Below are 22,023 nucleotides of genomic sequence, written 5' to 3' on the forward strand. Positions count from 1 at the left end.
ATGGGAAAATACAACGTGAAAACATCCAAGTTTTCAGCTCACTGATTTTTTATTGACTGTCAAAACAAGGAAATACTTCAGTTTATTTTACCTCTTTTAGAAGCAACGTGCCAAAACTGAATTGGACAATTTTGTTATAACCTTGAATGTAGCGAGAATTTTTATAGCATATTGTTATGATATTTTCTACTTCATTTTATGGGTAATGGAGCTGGTGGAATGTGATTTGGAAAATGTACAAAAATTAGCACTTTCTTCAAAGCATTTAGTGAAGTGTAACATATTATTACCAACACAAAGGAATTACAACGCATAATACGATGTCTTTAACATTATTTATTTTTATTTATTTAACTCTTTAATAGTTGTACAGAACAGTTGTACAGAAGCCTTAGAACTACTTACACATAGAACAGAGTACAACTATTTTGGCGGCCTTATCACTTAATAGTGATCTCTTCCAGGCAACCACGGTAAAAGGTAAACAAGCAAAAAGATCACTAATTGGCGGGACGAGAACAGAAAAAGAATAATTAATAGCAAGAAAACAAAAAATAATAATATAAATCTACCTTAAATAATACATGTCCATACACAATAATTAAATTGTAAATTAATTAAATTGTAAAGTGTATCCATTTCATTTGCATGCATATTACAACTGTAAGTTACTTACAATCCATACAAGATAAGCTGATTTTCAACCAACAATGATACACTGTATTTCAACCTTTTCAAAAGTATACTCAGAAATGAACACCTGCCCCAACATCCTGCCTCATGAATGCATTTCCACTACTTACAAACAATCTGAATATCATAACTTCGTCAAGTTTACCACACGAGATTCAAAACAGCTGCAAGATCATTGGATTGTCGAGATAAGGGACATAACAGATCCATCCGGGAAAAGTCAAGTTTTATCGTATAAAATAATTATACTATATAAGTATGTAGGTTTTAATAACAAAAATCTTACTTAGAAGCCAACGCAAGCAAAAAGATACAGGCGTTTTTGCTGCAAATTTCGACTTTGGCAAGGGAATCGAAACCTACAGGGTTCTTACCACCGACACAGAAACTTGAAATTTGGTACGAAGTTCCGTCTTATAGCACAGATAACGGAATACTTGTAAAAAGTATAAATTTAAAATATTGCAACATAAAAAATACATGTTTATACCGCGCTAAACTCTCGGTGCGCGAGTCAGACTCGCACTTGGCCGTTTTTTGTATTGTATTTCATACCAATTTACAGTATTTATTAACTGTCGTAAGGGAAACCATTGCCTTAATGATATACAGATAAAGCAAGCTAGACATTGCGAATGATAACGAATAAATCTAGCTTTGCCCTTAATGAAACCGCCTCAAAGTTTAAGCTGAGACGTGTATGTGTATGAAATTAATGAATATAAAGTAAGTTGGATATAAGCGAAGTTAAAACAAATTTTGTCAACGGCTTTGAATCGTTAATATATGAATTATATATCAGCGTATTTTCGGTGACCATTTATAATATTTGAATGGTTACTAATAGACAGATATAAATAAAATTATTGCATATGGTTGTAATTGTATAAATAATTCAATTAAATTTAAATTATGGGAATTTGATTCGAACTATAAACTACATGACGATCTATGGTTAAAAATAAATTGAAAAAGCAAAGAATAGCGCTTTGATGTTATCGCTAACGACATTTATTATTTAAAAAGCAATTAATTTTAAATACCAGAATACGACTAGTAATTTAAAGTTTCTTTTGTTATCATAAAAAGAACATTGGTGACATTTTAGATGGTTTTTCACAAATAAAAGATATAACTAATTTCTGTGTTTATTTTTCTGTGATTATGTGTTTTATTTGTGTTATGTTTTTATAGAAATGAAATGATTAAACCTGTGTAATAATTATTGAAAAAATGGATTCTAAAAGTGAGTCATTTGTAACTGATTAATTACGTCAATAATCGTATAACTTTAGTATATATTTTTTTTGTTTAATTAATAACTATTCTACTCAATGTTCATAAATGATAATGGTGCTCGTATTTTTCTTTCTTTTAGTTGAAAAACCTTACTACAAAACCGAAAGAAAGGAGAAATTAGCTACGTTCCAGGGTGCTCTTAAATCGACAATATTTATCGGACAATGTTTTGGATTGAACCCTGTTATAGGTGCTGGTGACATTGACCCAGCAAAGTTAAGGTAAGGCAGTTTCTGTTACACAAGCTTGTATGAGCTTCACCTGTAAGTTTGCATTAAACCGATTTTTTAGACTCGATTTTAAACCACTTTTACGGACAGATTTAATTCAAACTTGTATACTATACTTGTTTTACTTTTATATGTCAAAACTAGGTACTTTTTTGTTGATTCTACCATTAAAGCATAATTTTTTTATAAATTTTCAACTATTTTTATTGAATTTTTATGTCTACTGATAGTTATTGTGTTGTTTAATTATTGAATTTTGAGTTCGATTAACTTTGGTTATGAGTGTATACATACAAACTAATGAAAAAATAGTTACCTTCTTAAGTATAGAATATTAACTTAAAAAGAAGTGTTTATACCTAATCGCTTACATATGCATAATATTATGTATTTGGGAAGTGACTGCATTTTCTTTTGGATTCCATAATATGTACAATTCTCGCATTGCAGTCCGTTTAAGTTTAAATTCATCGACCGATCCATCTGTTAATACATTATGTATCATTATGATAATAATCACACAAATAGGACTTTAGCATCTCCCATATCACTAGCTGTGCCGCACGGTTTCAGCTGAGATTGTGCCCTGGGCCTGATGAATTTTAACATCTAATATTAAGAATGCGGGAATTTCTTTATTTATTTATTTATTTATTTATTTCATTAAGGATCACCAACATGACATACACTGATACAGAGATAAAAGCATTAAAGTAATTACAATCGTAGACATAGTGCTGTCACAATTATAGGCAACCACCACTAACAAATACAACATTAAATCCAAATCTAAGACACACAGTCTGCAGCTAACTGCAGATTAGGTAAAAAATACACATATACATAATACATAAAACATAAATCCAATTTTGACGGCAAAATAATCAAATTAATGTTAAAAGAAAACTACATTTGATCAACTGGGTTTTGGCAAAGGTTCAATCGAGAGCAATTCCTTTTTAAATTTATGTACAGTATTTGAGAAAATGTCAATAGTCTTATTATTGCCAGAAACTATATTATTATATTCTTTGGTAAGGCGAGAAATGCCTGAATAATGGCCTAGATTACTATTGTGGAATTTTGTATGGAACGGCATATTATTAGAATTTCTAGGCAATCTGACTGGAACTTTAAAGTTAAGCTGAGATACCAATGACGCACAATCGATTGACCCATTCACCAATTTATGTAAAAAGACCTGATCCAAAACCTTCCTCCTCTGATAAAGTGTTCGTATTTTAAAATAATCAAGACGTTCTGAGTAACTACGAATTTTTTTGGCTACGTTGCAACTATACGCTAGATGCCACAAAAATCTTTTTTGAATGCGTTCAATATTGTTAATATGAATCTTGTATTTTGGATTCCATATTACGCTGCAATATTCTAATTTGCTTCTGACTAGGGCATTAAAGAGGGTAATTTTTGTGAGAGGGTTCCTAAAATTTTTACAAGTTCTCAGTAAAAAGCCCAACATTTTGAAACCGTTATTAATTATATTGTTGAAGTGGGCGTGAAAATTAAGTTGTGCATCGAAATAAACACCTAAGTCTTTTATTTTATCTACTGTTGCTAAGATATGATTATTAATCTGGTAACTGGGTGCAATAATGCCTCTACTTCTATGTCTGCTAAATCGTATATGGTAGCATTTTTCTGAGTTAAGTTTCATTTTGTTGATGTTACACCATTCTGCCAAAGAGTTTATGTCCTTTTGGAGAAGAGTACTATCAGTGGTTGATTTAATTGTTCTCAGAATTTTAAGGTCATCTGCAAATAAAAATATTTTTGAGTACTTTAAGTTAAGTGGGAGGTCATTTATGAATATATTAAATAAAATGGGGCCTAAGTGGGACCCTTGTGGAACTCCGGATTTAGTTGAAAAGGGCTCAGAGGCAAAACCGTTTACCACTACTCTAGAATAGCGACCCAAAAGATAACTCGAAAACCATCCCAACAGACCACCGCCAATACCTATGTTGTGTAACTTTTGGATCAATATATTGTGATCAACTTTATCGAATGCCTTGCAGAAATCTGTGTATATGACGTCAACACAAGTATGCGCTTCAACAGCCTCTACAAGACATTCGAGATAAAGTAGAAGATTTGTGCTGGTGGATCTATTTTTTGTGAAACCATGCTGAAACCTGCTGACCGATTGTTTGATATGGGAAGTGATAATTGGGCAGATAAGACTTTCAAATACCTTACCAAAAACAGATAGGATTGATATAGGTCGGTAATTGTTGATCAGATTCGCGTCGCCCGTTTTAGGAATTGGAACTATGATCGACTCCTTCCAACTTCTTAAACAAGACTTACGAGATATAGATATGTATTCTAATATGTAATTAGATAGCGTCGCGTAGGTGTACTACGTAATAAAAAATATATAAAACTTACCTAAATCTCAGCGGTATATTTTATCAAAGTCGAAAAGGTTCGTAATGTAGTTTTCAAATTCACTATAGAGACATTTTTAAAATAATTATTATTAATTACTCTTTGTTTAAATGTCTTTAGCCCTTAAAGCTTTTCTGTCACTTTTTTAGTACATGTAGTTAATGCCGTATAAATCTTGAACGTTCCAAAAAATCTAGAAAATTGACTACGTTGGAGAAAGTACGATAACAATTCTTTATTTTTCTCCTACATGCAAATTATAGAGATCATTTGATTCGTGTGCTAGGTGACAGTTGAATTTAGGGATTTCCGGAATTAGTGATAGTTTGTGTTTCTGGTCAATAATAGCCTAAATGAAATAGTTTCCGTGTTTGACTTCTATTGATTTAACTTTCAGATAATCTTTAGAGCAAAAACAACAGTTTACTGTTGTTTTTGCTCTAAAGATTATGAAATATTCAAATAATTCTATGACAAAATATTCGAAATATATCTAGTCCGTTTTTTGGGACAGTGCCGTACATACAGGTAACTAAGAACCATTTGGCATGTCCCAATAAACGGACGTTGCTATGATTCGTACTTTAATAAAATATCACTTTTATGGGATTTTCTTGCTTTAGAGTCTTTAATTATATGTAGCATTATTTATGATTAAGTTCAAAATGACGAATATAATCTAAGATCAGTTAAATCTGTTGGGTCTACAATAGAACCGAGAGTTCCTCGACCTCCACATGCATTTTGTCTAAATGTCCTAATCATCGGCCAAATATCACTTCACATTTTGAAAAACCATTATTTTTTGTATTAAATGAAACCAAAGGTTGCTTGACATGAAATAATAAATGTTATTTAACATTCCACACAACTAAATAGTGTGATTGAGCTCGAGAGGGCTCAATTATCATTTGTTAGGTATTTAGTTAAAATTGAAGATTTTTTTGTTATAATAGATAGTGAAAATACTGTGATACAATAAAACAATAAAATCCTACTTGAAATTATTTTCAATTGTGTTATATTAAGTGAATATATTTTTTTTTTCATTCTTATTTTATAAGCTGTACGACAGCGTTGTCCGCTTTTTGAGACAGCAATGAAGACGGAGTTCTTGGCAAAGGCCGTTTTAACGGACATCCTGAAAAACCTACTTACAGAAAATTTGTTTTATTTTTTTCTCTACTATAGTATTTTTTAACCAATTTTAAAACCAATTCAGGTCATATCTGGGTACATTATTTCAGGGCTTGCCGTGTTAAGGGTTAGTCTTCTGAGTATTTGTATTCTCTTTGGTCTTCTGGGGGGTAAATGACGTCACAATATGAACGCCAGCAACCATAGATTAAAAAAGATTTTTTTTCCAGATTCAAACTATTTTCGGCTCGCTGTATTTACAGCATATTATCGATTATTGGACAAGCTATAATGTGTTGTATAAGCATTTTGAACGTAATCGCTTGGTCGGATACATCATTACCATCACTGAGTAAGATTTTTCTCGTTTATCGTTTGGCTTTTATTTAGTAGTATTATTTCAATTAAATTATAAAACACATACTTAATTCCATTCGTTTTTATAAATTAATTTTATTACGCAAGTTAATTATTAAAATACAGGTCAATTTGTTTTGTGCCAAACAAATGAGAACGTTCATGTATAGCGTAAGTATAATTATCAAATATTATTTTAAAGTTTAAATTCTTAAATTTATATTTTGATATCAATTAAAAATTATTAATTACCTATTAAAAAAAAAAACAATTCAAACTGCCGCCAATCTTGCACGAAAAAAAAACATGCAGCCAATGTTTACGTTCTAAATTTGAATATAATTTTTAATCTGTGCATTTTTTCTTAAACATTTCAGTTCCCGTGGTGTTCAACAGTTCGAATTGCATAACGACAATTTTATTTTTTCGTCTGGCAATCAAATGGCCTAAATTGTGTCAGTACATCGGCAGGATTGAAGCGGTAAATCCGAATATAGATGGTGCATTCATATCAAAATGTAATTTGTCGTGCATTATTGTTTTGACTTTGGCTTTGGGTAAGCTTTATTACAATTTTTATCAATTTGTAACTGAAAAATATTATAAATGAAAAATTCATTTAGAAAGTTTAGACAGTTTTTATTTTTTAATTAAACATAAAAAATGTGTGGTGTACTAGTGTACACACGTAAGAAGTAAAACTTCTTTATGACCTTATATTTCAAAAAAAAAAGACGGGTTGCACTCCGGGAGTGCCGGCAGAAGTGAAAACTTGGTTATTAACGTTCAGCATGTTTGATATTTTGGAATGGTATCCGTCTTACGCATGGAATATAAGGGCTTAAAAAAAAAAACATCCGTCTTACGCTTTTTCGATCAGGCCACGTGTCCTGACGCGAGTTTAAGATTTTATACCCAACGCCGCTAAAGAAGTTTTCACTTCAATAATTTACTATATGCAACTTTACCTACATGTCTAATACTTTACTTTCTTACTATTATGTCGAATCACGCGTGGTAGGGATAAGAAAAAGATGGCGCGTAACGGAAAAATTTCATGCGTAACGAAAAAATGTTACACTAAATTTTTTTCCAACCCCGATAAAGAAGTTTCACTTCAATAAAATATAAAATGACGTATTATATTGAAGGACAAAGTTGGATAAAACGAAACAGCATTTAATTTCTAAAAATAGAATGTTTGCGTAAAATCTGTCTCAAGAAAATATTATGACGGTACTTTTTAGAATTTCATTTGCTGTAAGCTTTCTACGGTAAGCAGTTTTAAAAGTTTGTATGTATCTAAAATTTAATGTGTTTTCAGTGGAACACATATTATCAGATCTTTCAAAAATAATTTCCGTGGTAGACTGCCATCCCAACAAGAATAAGTATGGAGCATTCATAATGAGCAGTTTTCCATGGATTTTCACGTTTTTGGAGTACAATGATTTTTTGGGAGTATGTTCTCAGGTAAGATTCTCTTATTTTAATCTATACTAGTATTATAAAGAGGATAGTTTTCTATGTATGTTTGTAACGAATTGGCTCGAAAAGTAAAACCTACTGGACGGATTTGGGTGAAACTTTACGGTGATATAATTAATTATTTATCAGATCAGCACATGAGCTATATTATAATATGTTTTGCCGTGTGAAACCGCGATACAAAGCTAGTAAAAATATAATAATGAACCAGTATATAAAAATATAATAAGATTTTATTTATTCCAGATAATAAACATACAATGCACGTTCAATTGGAACTTTTCTAATTTGTTTGTAATTTGTGTGAGTATTTATTTGACCTCGAGATTTGATCAAGTGAATAAGAAGATATTGGCCGTCAAAGGGAAGGTACACATTTTATTACTAGCTTCTACCCATGGGTTTACTCGCGTGGTACTTCTACGAAAGTACCTATTTAACAAGCCAATATTAACTTCACATGTATGTTTGTATTTAAACGACTCATTTTACATTTACACTCGATTTGAGCCACTTATAGCGGACAGACACTTTAATTCAAACTTTGTTGACGTACCTTGAGGTTCAGTATTTCAGTAACAATACAATCATTTCATGAGTTTATCTCATAAAATTGTGTTTTTAGTACCATTATTTTATATAAATATTTTACCTGATTTTGTACATATATATTTATGTGGATTTTAGGTTGTACCAACGAATTTTTGGCGTAATGTAAGAGAGGAATATAATCGCACTATAAATATGGTCAGACGAGTGAATGACGTCATTGGAGGCATTATATTTATTTCATATACAAATAATTTGTTTTTCATATGCGTACAGTTGTTTTATACGCTCTCGTAAGTAATTTTCCGAATACATGTAAGTATTAAATTTGTTGGTATTTAAAAAGTCTTATAACTAGATATTTATAAAAATTGTGCATCTAAATTGAACCTTTGAAAATACTCATACCACAATTAATTCGTACAATCATTAAATAAATCTATAGATTTAATATTTTATTCTTTATTATTTAGCGAAGGAATATCAGCAATACCATCATGCCATCCCGAAAGCCATGATCAAAGGTAAGGGTTGCCAAAATTATAATATTACGTAGGTACCTTATACCAACTATATTTCAGCTCCATTTATACGAGAAAAGAATACACCAATAATTGATTAACAAATTGTATAGGTAATAACAATAATCGTACCAATACTCTTGTTTCATTTAAATTCTCAAAATCCACTGCAAATACATTGCGCTTCATCTTATTTTCTGAAATTTCACAAACACCACCAAAATAATTATGGAGCAGTAACAACTCTATCACATACACAATAAAACACTACATTCCTGCAATGTTCCTAATACTTTGCGTGTTTTCTATCCACGTATAGGCCGCTAAAAGGTTACGAGCAAGCAGTGTACTTCATGTACTCGTTCAGTTTCCTCGTCGTTCGATCTTTAGTTGTGTCCTTGGTAGCTTCCCGAGTGCATTCAGCTAGTAAGGAACCGGCGTACGCTTTGTATGATATTCCACCGGCTATGTACTGTGTTGAGGTAAGGCTATTCTATTTATATTGTATTTACTATAAAAATGACTTACTAACTTTTAGATGAGGCTAGTTTTCTGCTATATAAAAATAACGATGCAGCTTGCGTTTTCTGCATAATATTTACAATTATTTTTCCGACTAAGTTCAGAATTGAGTAGTACCTACCTTTACAAAATGTAACAAACAATGTAGTTGATAAAATTTTATCCAAATCAATTTGGTAACAATGACCAACAAATTAAAATAGCAATATCACCAGTTGTATTTGTATCTGCAATTCATTTTTATTCAAATACCTACTTAGTTTCAAGAAGCTGTTAAAATAAGTCAGATTTCGGATATACTTAGGTAGTCACAGTAATAAGTACATTCCAAAATATTTTAAATTTGTACGATGTTTTACGTATAGAAGTATTTTCAGATACAGTAGTTATTATTAACTTAACAAATATCTCTACACGAGCATTGAATTTGTATCATCTAATGTGCAATACTCGACAAATAAATCTTATTTTATGTTACCTGAGTTTCGTTATTATGGCATGATACGAGGTAGATAAATCAAATAGTTTATTAGAGATATCGATGTCTTGGTTTAAAGTTTGCTATTTCTTTCTTCGTTTTTGTTACTCTTTTAGAAAGTTTCATCATGCGTAATAAATTGATTTTATTATTGAAGCTTTTTAAATTTCATTGTAAAGTATTTTAATAAAAATATATTTAAAAATAAAGTTTATATATTTTATTATTAGTATTTGTAGTCTTAAAAGTTATAGCATGTTATATCAAAACATTTAATTAAAAAAAGAAAATGTTTAAACATAATGGATTTAATGTATTCCTGAAGTTATAAAACCAATGAAATATTTTAAAAGTTTCGATATTTATGGAAGTAGAGCATTTTAAATGTTAACGTACACAAGCAAATGAAATTCTGTCTATTTAAAACTATTAGAGCTAATACCATAGATAATACTGTATATATAAGAAGCTAATACAGCAATACGTTAACCAGAAAATGCATACGTTATTTTTTAAATTTTCTTGTTCCAGGTACGAAGGTTTCTAGACCAAATTCATAGCGATTCCGTTGCGTTGAGTGGATTCAACTATTTCCAGATCAAACGGGGACTAGTTCTAACTGTAAGATATATATTTATTTATTTTTTGTGTGAAAATGCAGGTAGGAGAAAAATATAGGTGCAGAATTTTGCATAGAGTGAACTATTGAGGGTTCCTGTAAAGTTATGTGTGTAAAATACTGCTTTTTACAAACATTACAAATAAATTACAATATATCTGTGAAACCGTTAAATTGTAAACTGGGGATATACAAAAAATACAACTTTTCGATAGTTTGCAATCCAACGAGTTTGCTTATAATCTAATTAGTTTACAATCTTTTACCGCAAGGGAATTACAGTATTTCTTTTTTTTTCTTTTCCTTCCTAAAGGATTGATACTATGCTTTTACGGATCACAATTTCTTTACAGTTCAATTATAATTAGAGAGAGAGAGAGAGAGTTAGATTATAATCTAACTATTTTACAATTTTACGGTAACATATCAATAGATATATTTTGTCCACAGATCGCGGGCACGATAGTTACATACGAGCTCGTACTACTACAGTTTGGCTCCACTCCAGACGCAAAATGACTATGGACATAATACTGTTGGACTGTTCTTACTCAGCGCTTTGTTACAGTGAATTTGATTTGCGTTCTGTTTGTTTGTAGAAGTAAACTGTTAGTGATGAGATTATGTGATATTTATCGTTGGCTTTGATTTGTTCTTTATTAAATTCGAGTATTTTTTATCAGTACATAGTTACCTATAAGTTGTGTATAATGAGAACACTTAAATTAAATAGCGTATTTAACTTAAATTTTAGTAAATCTAATAGAATTAATAAATTAAATAATTAGTTACCTGCCATAAAGAGCCATAAGTCATAACTATGTCATAACCCTAAAATTACTCTTCCTGATCTTACCCTATTCTTAATGCTTTAATAAGAACACCAAAAATATAACAGGAAAAAAGAAATTAGAAGGCCTACAAGCTTTTAATAAGTGTATAAAAATTCAACGTATAACTTTAAAATCTGTTTTAATGACGATGTATAATTAAAACAAATCGAAATATCACAACTTCGATATTCCCTGAGGGACCCTGACCTCAACTTTGAGTATTATATATTCAAAACGATAAAATATGCAGGATTCCTAATTAAGGCGGAAGTTGATGACTGCCATCAATCAATGGCTGTTTCCGTGATCAATCATATCGGAATGTAGGAATAAAATATTAATTTGAATATGTAACAAAACTAGATTTTCACCAAACTTCGCTTAGTGATAGAAAACTCCCATAGGAATAAGGCTTACCTCGGTAAAACAGATTATGTATATTTCTCTGGCATCATAACTATCACAAGAAACAAAAATCATATCATAAAGTAGCTCTATTACCACGTGAAAGACAGACAAACAAACGCACTTTTTTTCTTTTATAATATAAGTAATGATAGTTTCGATATTGATCCCCATACATTATAAATATGATGATGATGATGATGATGAGTGATTTTTAATATTATTATTAATATTATATTTTACGCCGACTAAATTAGGTGCTTGCTCCTGAGCTTTGTGATAACAAAAACTGCTTTCAGGAAAAACTGCACACTTTTGGAATATGAGGATCGACAGTCTTTATGATATTCCATCCCAAATCTGTAATTTGTAGTCGCGTACTATAACATAGCCTTGCTGCTAGACTAGATTTCTCATAAATAGCACGGGGAAGGATTGTGAGTTAACAAAACTCTACAGGGTTAAAATTTCATTCATTCAGTGTCTATAGGTAAGGCTGTCTACTGAAACCGTTGACTGAGACGTACTCGACACCATTCTCGTCTACGTCTGATATTATTTGATTGTTTATCTGTCTTACTAAGGTTTTACTTTATCCTTAATTGTTGGTGCCAGAATTGCTTACTAATTGAATAGAATTCCTATATGTATATTTACAAATATATTTTATTGCGCGAACTAAACTGCAAGCCTCGACATTTGTTTGGGCTTTACACATTCTTGATAAAACAGGACAATAAGGAACTACAACCGTTGTCTATGGGAACGTACTACCATTTCGGGTTTTACACATACCTTTCAGCCTCTGTTGTCGCTCTTCTGTGGTACAGTGGATATCCATTATCGACTTACCTACTAAAACCCTAGTGTTCCGTCGAGCAGCTCAATGACGGGGCCGCGGGTATTGGTTGAAATTCTTCCATGACCATTTCGGCTGCAGCCCGTCACCTGGCCAAGCGCATAGGTTGTGTAATGTGTATGTACTGTTAAATCTACAATTTTTCCAGGAATTCTCGAGTGCTATGCGATTCAGTCGTGTACTAAGCGGGTAAGTCCCACTTATCAGATCCTTACTTTGTTTTACTAATTCTGCCCATGCTATCCTAATTATTAATGCGAACACAGATATTTCAATACAAATTTTCTTCTTTTCTTGATAACAAAAACATGAATATCTTTTTTGCGTGCGAAACCAGGGCAAGTAACAACCCTATTTATATATAAAGTTGCCTGCACTTTATAACAAGTTCATAGCTATTGATGAAATCCCCAAATAGGAGTAACCGCAATAATATGAAAATTAATGGCCCATAACCGGGGTCGATGGCCAAACCATGTAACGCGTATGCAAAACGTTAAGACCCCATGTTATCTTTGTTATGGGTGATGTTAGAACGGTCTGTTTATTGACTCCTAGTTTCAAACAATTTACTATAATGTTGTGTGGTATAAGGCATGGAATGTGGTGGTATTATTGTTTGATCATAAGTGGTATTATTATCCTACACATTGTGATAAGTCTGGTAGTAAACGACCACCACCGTCCATGAACATTTGCAGAGTCTGACACTTAGTTTGCCAATTTTAAGAGTTGGAGTGAGAGAGGATTGACGAAAAGACTAAAAGGAAAAGATCGAAGAGGTAAGAAAAAGGATACAGGTATGCGGATTTTTTTATATTATGTGCTTATCAGTTAAGTTGTTAGTATGCCTAACAGTGTGAACACTTAGAAATATTTTAAAATGGTATTTTATAATAGTATCTTGTAAAAATATTCTCTAGTCTTCTGTACCATAAAGTTCACGTTTAGGAAGGGTTCACAATACAGTTTTATCGGGTTAAATTCGTGTTGTTAAGCTCAAAGTTTTGTTCAACTTTCTAAAGTCCATTTGGGCTCGTGAACTGTCCACTTTTCAGGCTTTTGTTTCTACTTTAATGAGATTTAAGTTAGGTTTAAATTAAGTTATAAAGGTCTTTGAGGAAAGATGTGTGTTGTGTTACAGTTTTAACGGTTCTTTTGTGATAAGATTAACTAATATTGTGCTTTGCGTGTGGTTAAACATCAGGTAATAATTTTGTCATACATATTATACTCTAAATTTCTGTTGTAATGAAAACCATAATATTATGTGTATTCTATACTTCTGTAATGCATTATTTCAATGCTATACATCAATTTTAACCAAATCACAAAGTAAAGGTACCTATTCAATTATTTTACAGATAAGGAAAAATTAATTACATACTTAAGAAAATGGTTTCTCACTTTCATTACTCAACCATCCCACTTAGATAGAATTATTATTTGATTCTATTACCCTATCGTTAGCAAATTGTTTCCTTTCTTCCATTATCTATAATGCACAAACACGTTAATATTTCATAGGAAATTAACTATCCGAAACGTATAAATAATTCCGACGGTAAATAGGTATATCAATTTATTCGTGATATTTTGCATTTTTATTGCGTTATAAGAAATCATTAATTTTAATGTTGCATTAAAAATGAACCTTAGGTACATGGTAAGTCTAGTTTCAAGTATATTTTAATTATCTGTCCAATAGTTTTTTTTCTAGTCTGGTACGATCAGTCCTAAACGAAAATTGTTTTGACGAAAATTAAAATAAGTTAGATTTCGAATCCGTATGTGATTTCTTAAAAAAAAATTTTTTAACATAATATAAGAATGGAGCTTGCTAGAAGTTATTATGAGAGATTAAATCGGTCTAAATATTAAAGGTCTTATGATAAGGCAATCACGTTAATTTAATTTCTCAGATACAAAATAAACTAAAAACTAAACTAAATAACATATAAATATATTTTAGAAGACAAGAGAAACATTATCCAGTGAATTGTCAAGCAATATTTTGAAACGAAGCTCTTTCCGCCACCAATATTGGGTTTTCGCGGCGAGTAGAGAAAATACAGGTTCCAATAAATAAATTCTCGCATAGTTAAGTGAGAATTTATAGTAAAACTATAAATAACCAAACAAACCAATAACTTTACGGAAATTCCTACCGTTTTTTTTATTAATATTATAGACTGTGTACTATGTATATCTATTTATTATTATGTATATCTATTGATTTATTACTTGAATTTACTACAAACATACTTCTAAACCGAGCAACGGGTCTTTATTTTCAGTTTTAAAGACCACAATTTCTATTTTAATTATTATTAATACTCACAATTTCTAATCACATAATATAGCCATTTTTTTGAATCAACTTTCTTTCTCATTCTTCTTTCTTTCTTTTTAAATTGTTTAACAAACGCATAATCCAAATTTAGATAAACAATTCAATTTTAAACCCATGCTAATAAATTTCCCGCCAAATGTAGTGAAAACTTGATTTTCTCGTATCTAATATCGGATCGTACAAAACGTGCAAGATCCAGCATCTGCGGCATTGGGGCGGACGAAATTGGAAGATTTACCCGGCTCTGTGCAGTAAACCAACAAAATTAAATTCACTTAAAACTATGGCTGCTATGCAAATGAAGCTTGTTTGATTTTGTTTGGTTTTTTAAATTATGGCTCAGAATCTGGTGCTTTGAGACATATTTTGGGTACAATTCTTGGCCTCTGGATTCGATAATAGAGTTATTTTTGAAAAGGCCGATTGGATTGCCAATGGAAATGTAGTAAGTGGTCTACGAAATAATGATTTATTTCGTAGACCACATTTCGTAGCAACGTTTCGTAGACACCTAGTAATACTACCCAAAATATTCGGTCCTATACATTTGTGTAATAGTTTTGCAGAACTAGGTCCGGTTTTTATTTAATAGAACGTTTACTATAAACGATCTACTAAAAATTTCCAAAATGAATTACTCAATTTTATTGATAAAACTGGTATGCCCAAAAAGCCCCTTACAGCGCGCGTTTTACCCACCAATTATTGTTTACTAAATCTTCATACTTCTAAAATCTGGAACGTTTAAAACCGATCATTAAGTGAGTCCTTTTTACCAGACGGTTACCCAGATACACTATATTATAATATACTTATTGTGTATCAGTATCCTTATAAATCCACCTAAGCATCTAATTATTTGCACACCAACATTAAAAATGGCGTCAACATGTAACCAGTAAATAAACATTTAAAAGGACAGAAGAAATTCCCCTTTACAGCTATAAATTAGGGAGACAACGATCCGAAATTTACTGAATACTTCTTTATACATGAAAGGGCTGTCTGTGTCTGGAGGTAAACCTTCGATTCAAAAGATTTTTCGCAAGAAAGTGCCTGTTTTGTTACATTGAGGGGTTCTGTATAATTCTTAAGAAATGGCTTGAAAAAATAGTTAAAAAAATGTGTGCGTGTACTAGTGTACACACGTAAGAATTGAAACTTCTTTATATGACCTTATTTTTCAAAAAATAATTTACTATATCCAACTTTACAGAAATACGTCGAATCACGCGTGGTAGGGATAAAAAAGATGGCGCGTAACGGAAAAATGTCACGCGTAACGAAAAAATGTTACACAAAATTTTTTTCTAACCCCGATAAAGAAGTTTCACTTCAAAAAACTAGAAAGATGAAAAGTGGATTATTCGATTCCTTCTTTCTATAAATTTGTTTTAGCTCGAGATTTCGCTTGCTTTAGGTACTACTTAGCAAGGAAAACCTAATGTACAATAGCTTTTGTTTGTATATCGAGTTCCATTACGCGTAATTGAACAGAAAATTAAAAAAAAGACATTAAAAATTTAAATTAATGATCTTTAAATTAATTTGAATACCGTGTAAAACCGCACTAATAAACTATCCTTATATTCGAATAGCTTCATTAATTTTATATTCCAATAAATGTTTACAACGCTAAACCCATTTTGCACTTATATTAATCGCTATAAACATGCACATGTCAACATTCTCATGAAGCACTCATGAAATATAGTTTAAATTCATAGATTCGATATATTCGATATGATTCATAAAGTTTTATGCGTCTGCTACGAAAGAATCTAAACAGGGATAGGTTTTATTAGTAAATATTTTAGCAAATGGTGTTTAAAATAGATGCATATATCGATGATGAAGTTTGTGTTGATAAAATGTGAAAGTTTGGTTTAATTGTAATAGCTTGTAAATTATTGTATAAATTTGTTGTTTATTCTTTTAATATAATTACGTATATTACACCGAGCCGTGGTTTATTGTCTGTTTCATTAGTTTTCATTTGTTTTGACACAATAATATCACACAATATCGACCGCATGATTATTGAATAAAAATGTGATACTTACCTGTAAATTTCTTCATAAAGCAATAATGAGTTTATTTTATATATTTTCTCGTTCGCATTCCAGTTAACGGTTACTACTTACTACGGCTACTAATAGCTACGCTCGCGGAAATAGTTCATCACTTTTTTCAAGCATTGGGAGATGATCTTTTCAAGTAAATTTTCTTTTTATAAACACTAGGATTAATAATAGAAAAACCTCATTTACGCGGAAACAGTGGAACTTGAGTGGAACGCAAATACAGATATTCAATATAAGATACAATATGATGTTCAAATTCAAATCTGACTTGTTGCCAGATTATTCAAAAATTGCGTAGTTTTCAGTATTCAGATGTCTGCACGAGATTTTGAAAATTATATCAATATACACCAAAACACTTTGCTAGCGCGACTCAATTGCACTCAACAGCGCGTAGGGACATCTATCTTCACTGAACAAAGTTACTCGTGTCGGTATATTTTCCTCTTTGTTGCTATTGAGATGATTTCTGTATGTGTGTTTAAATATAAAAGTGTTCTTAAATTTTAATTTGTTAATAGGTCAGGTGAAGTATCCATAACATAGATAATCCCACTAAAAAAAGTTATGACACAATTTTACATTTATACCTAACATAATGATCTATTGTCAAAACCATTTATTATTATTATGTGTTATTATTTATACCTATTATTTTATATATTTCATAAATGTTTAAATGAGACATTCTATATCATGTAATATTTTGTTTTTACTATTAGATGACTGTATCTAGTCTCTACCACGATACATAATAACTTGTAACAAACACAAATACATTTTACACCACCAATATCAACTCTACTGATGCCATATTATGTCTCTACTAATACAGTAATTATATTATAGTAGATTTCCGCCCGCGCATTCGACCGCGTTTTCAAAGAAAACCCCGCATAGTTCTCGTTCCTGTGAGATTTTCAATAGATAAATAATAATTTTCAATAGACTATGTCTTATTCTGGGTCTTCAGCTACTTACATACCAAATCTCATTGTCATCAGTTCAGTAATATTTGTGTGAAAGAGTGACAAACATCCTTACATCCATCCTCTAATAATACTGTATATTTAGTAGGTACATAATATATGCCTTGACTATGCTTTAAACGCGAATAAATACAGTATTCCCTGTCTATAAACCTTGCTACGTGTATTTTTTGTCGAGCTACAAACTGTTTATTTATCAAACACTAGTCACGGCTCGATGGCCGGTGTGGAAGTGTGCTTTGCGACGACGGACGTTAAGTATTTGTTCTTATTTTTACTACGACCTTTGCCTTCTAACGCTAGTTTATGAGAGCTTTAAATTAGTTCCATTTTAGGTAGAGACCTTTTCATACATTGTTTAGAGCATCATAAATATCGATTTTTTGTTATAAAAAGGGAAGACTTCTTATTTCTTAAGTACCATAAAAATGGATAAATAAAACTGTTTTTTTAATAAGTTATGTTTGCAACTGATTAGGGAAAAGCAAATTCTCTTTTGTGATAGATATTAGGTATACGCATATTTTCAGAGAACTTTCAAAATGATGGAAACCATTGATTTTTCCTCCTCTTTTACCGCCGTACGTATTTGCAAATTAAGTACATATTTAATTAAACAAGAAATTATTAATTGTAATAGAGCCCGCAAAAAGAAACCAAAAGATTTGTATTATGTACACAGTATAAACAAAGAAGTTAAGATAAACTCCGTAAAATATTACCCCTTTAATGAAAATAAAATAAACGTTTTAATTTGGAAGCTTTACAAAGGCCTTGATTTAAAGTAACATGGTTTATTAGTCTCGCGTTTTAATTATGTTTTATTTTTGCGACAAAGCACATTTTGCGAGCGGAAATTAGGAAGGGTCGTATTGTAGCAGACAAAATAATATTTACCTTTGCTAATTTATTTGATTTATCTTATTGTTTTGAATTTTGAACGTTTAAGTATGAATATTGGGAAAGTATTTTGTGTTTTTAAATGAATTTTTGAATCCGAACGATCTGAATTCGGATTTTTTTATAGGTATGTTTGTTCATCGGTAGCTACGCTGCTACGATCTTTGTATTTGAAATCTTTTTTTAGGTATTACTTCTGGATGGACTAATGTTACTATTAATTAATATAAATTAACTTCTATGTACTTAAATTAACTTCTAGGTAGCCTTTAAAGTATACTTTGGGTGCATTTTAATATCGTGCGATTCCTTTTTTTATAGGAGAGTAATTTACAACCCTTTTGTGTTTCGATCATAATATTTAAGTTATAATTTGTATATAATATATAGATTATTCTTGCAAATAAATATAATTTGAAATTGAATTTAAAAAGTACCCGCATTTCTTTATAAGTAAGTAAATGGTATCTAATTTCTTTTAAGAATAAACTAATTAAGCGGGAAACTATTAACGAAAGTAAAACTGGTTAATTTTTTTCTCGTTTCTCGTCCGTGAGACACTTCTAATTTATTAGGAGCTTATTTTCAAACTATAAGTGCGTTAAAATAAAAATAGATTATTGTTTAACAGAGCTATATTAATTTGATAGACGGGTAATTAAGCCTTTATAATATAATTTATTACAAAATTTTGAACGTAATTTGATAAAAATAAATGTAAAATACGATTTAAAGAGATGGATCGTTTTAAATCAGGAACGGGTTCACAGAAACAATTGACGGATTTGAGCTGTCTCCAAGGAAGACGGGAAAATCCATTTCCTCTTTATCTATCGAAATAAGTTTTGGATTTGAATTTGAATTTTAAATTGCTGAAGTTTGTTGCGAAGATGATGAATCTTTTGATGTTGTAAATTAGTTTTAATAATAAGGTTAAAATACGAAAAATAGTAGGTACTGTTATATTAGACAAAATAATATGAAAGGTAAGAAATGAAAGTCGAATTTTTATAATTCCTAATTTGACAATAATTGATTTATCTACGGACTATCTCGCTTAAAGATATCGCGGACATAGCCATAGAATGTAAGATGTTTCGATAAATAAATTACACAGAGAGATGAGAGAAAAATGTTTTGTTTAAAAAAAATCTTTGCTTGATAAAGTGTTTACTGAATAAACTTCGATTGTTATTTTGTGTACACACGTGTCCTACGTAGGACAATGAAACGCACAATAAATGTCAATTTTTATTAATATCCAATACCAAGTTCATTGCTGTTAATAGTCAGCCATCTTAACTCGCGGTGCAATCTATCCAGCCTCTCTTTATCCTCTGCGGCTTTTGTTTCCTTCCACAAGGCTTCTTTAAATTGTGCTTCTGAAATCTTAATATAAAAAAAATACTGTTATTCTATTCATTCGTGCTTTCGTCGAATTGTTTATAATAAGAAATTAAAATTATAACCTCCTCCTTTTTATTGAAGTCGGTTAATAAAGAGCGTGTGTGCCGAGCACGCGTGTCAGAAATGAAACTTGTTTGTTCAAAGATACCTAAATCGTCGTAGGTACTCCATGACGTGACTATATTGCCATGACGCTACCTTGAAATTTAACTAGGTACCTATTTTATTTGTGCTAAAGTGAAAGGGTAAATGAAAACAATGAACTATCGTTTTAACGGTTTTATGTGAAGAATAATGTTTTTGTTAGGTTAACAAAATTTATTTTATGTTATTTTAAAGCGATATTTTACAGATTATCAGAACAGTAATTTCTTATATTTTAATAATTATTTATCCTTAGTAACCAACTACAAAGTCGTAACTATTCGTAAAGCATAAACAACAAATTGTAGAACATTTTAAATAAAAGGAAGAATTTTTGTAATCAGATCACCGGTTTCTAACATAAAATCTTATAAAGATCGACTTTTAGATGATAAAGATTCTTTTCAAAAATCGCAAAGGACTCAGATTATAACGAATAATCAAAAATACAAGGAAAATAATGGTAACAGCTAAGATTTTGTAGAAATACTTGGAACTTTATTTATTTAATAGTTTTAAAAAAATAATTCGTTCTTCTAACTTTTCTTATTTAATTCGCTCTATCTGAAAAATATTCCACAAGACACGGGCTGGACTGGGTACCTGAAGACACCTATCTGTGAGAGCTATATTTATTGATGCTTGATAATTTTTATTTGACTTTAACAGGGATCTTTGAATTTAATCACGTCCTACCAAATGGACAGACCAACCACGTAAAAATGACGATGAAATAACAAATCTCATTATTACCTTAACATTTAATTCAATATAAATAATCATTAAAAGACAGATGCAAATAGCCTCCATTCATATTTACCTCAAAGCGCCTATCATTCACATCACTCCGAATGTCTTTTGTCCGTCTGTAGTTCAACACATTATCTCTTCTCCTCTTTACCAATTCATGTAACGGTATAATATCCCGTCTTGCTACATTCCCAATATTATTTCTCCCATATCCTTCGTATTCATAACAAAAAACGCCAAATAAATGTAAAAGAAGTATACGCCAGTACATTTTTCACAGCATTCCACTATCGAATATTTTATGGCGCGTTCAATACTGGAACTTTATTAGGGTGGTGTAAAAATTTTATGATATGAGTTTGATCTTAAAATTGCTTCGATAAAATAGTTTGGTCATGCAATAAATGAAGTGAGCTAGTGGAATGCGCTTTGTCGCATTATTTGAACAATTTGTGGTGCTATTTAGCGATGTATTTTAAATTTGACTTCAAATTCTCTTGAATTTCATTCTTCTGAAATTATATAATCTTTTGTCATCAAACACTACTATGTAAGTTTCACATTCTTTTTACTTTCGCATTCCGGAAAGTTTACGGCGCATTTGGAAATATATATTATAATGATTTTACCTTTATTAGCACACGATTGACGATACCTAATATTTTCTTCTAATAGGTTAACTTAATACCTAATTTTGAGGACTGGTTTTTATAAACAGTTCTGGTATCTTAGAACAATCTATATTATAATAAATGTATTAATTAATCATCTATGGTTATCTTCTAATCTTCAACACGATTAACTTAGGAAAAGATTGAAAATGCCTCAAACTTTTTCGATCATCAAACGCCATTCTTAAGATATTAAACAGTGTTCATAGTACGTATGGACTCGTAAAATTCCAGTAAGTAATAAAAAAATAAGAGAGAGCCTTCGTGTACCACGTGGGTAATTCTTCAATCTCAATGCTTCATAAAAATGCGAATATACCACGAAA

General features: G+C 30.7%; 1 protein-coding gene across 1 annotated transcript; it reads left to right on the forward strand.

Moving 5' to 3' along the window:
- Nucleotides 1-1,926: 1,926 nt before the first annotated feature.
- On the forward strand, nucleotides 1,927-10,850 carry LOC123700389 (gustatory receptor for sugar taste 64e-like). Its single transcript, XM_045647591.1, has 11 exons — nucleotides 1,927-1,939; nucleotides 2,072-2,213; nucleotides 5,999-6,120; nucleotides 6,503-6,682; nucleotides 7,450-7,598; nucleotides 7,860-7,982; nucleotides 8,301-8,455; nucleotides 8,636-8,686; nucleotides 9,003-9,165; nucleotides 10,215-10,304; nucleotides 10,753-10,850. Exons 1-11 carry the CDS (start codon nucleotides 1,927-1,929, stop codon nucleotides 10,819-10,821), a joined length of 1,257 nt encoding a protein of 418 aa, XP_045503547.1. The 3' UTR covers nucleotides 10,822-10,850.
- The last annotated feature ends 11,173 nt before the right edge of the window (nucleotides 10,851-22,023 follow it).

The sequence above is a fragment of the Colias croceus genome, chromosome 2 (assembly GCF_905220415.1).
Source record: "Colias croceus chromosome 2, ilColCroc2.1".
NCBI classification, from domain to species: domain Eukaryota; kingdom Metazoa; phylum Arthropoda; class Insecta; order Lepidoptera; family Pieridae; genus Colias; species Colias croceus.

What these genes read in the sequence shown, in the direction of transcription:
- LOC123700389 (XM_045647591.1), top strand. An exon ending in TATTGGCCGTCAAAGGGAAG is followed by an intron (nt 7,983 to 8,300) that starts GTACACATTTTA and finishes TGTGGATTTTAG; the next exon opens with GTTGTACCAACGAATTTTTG. An exon ending in CGGCTATGTACTGTGTTGAG is followed by an intron (nt 9,166 to 10,214) that starts GTAAGGCTATTC and finishes TTCTTGTTCCAG; the next exon opens with GTACGAAGGTTTCTAGACCA.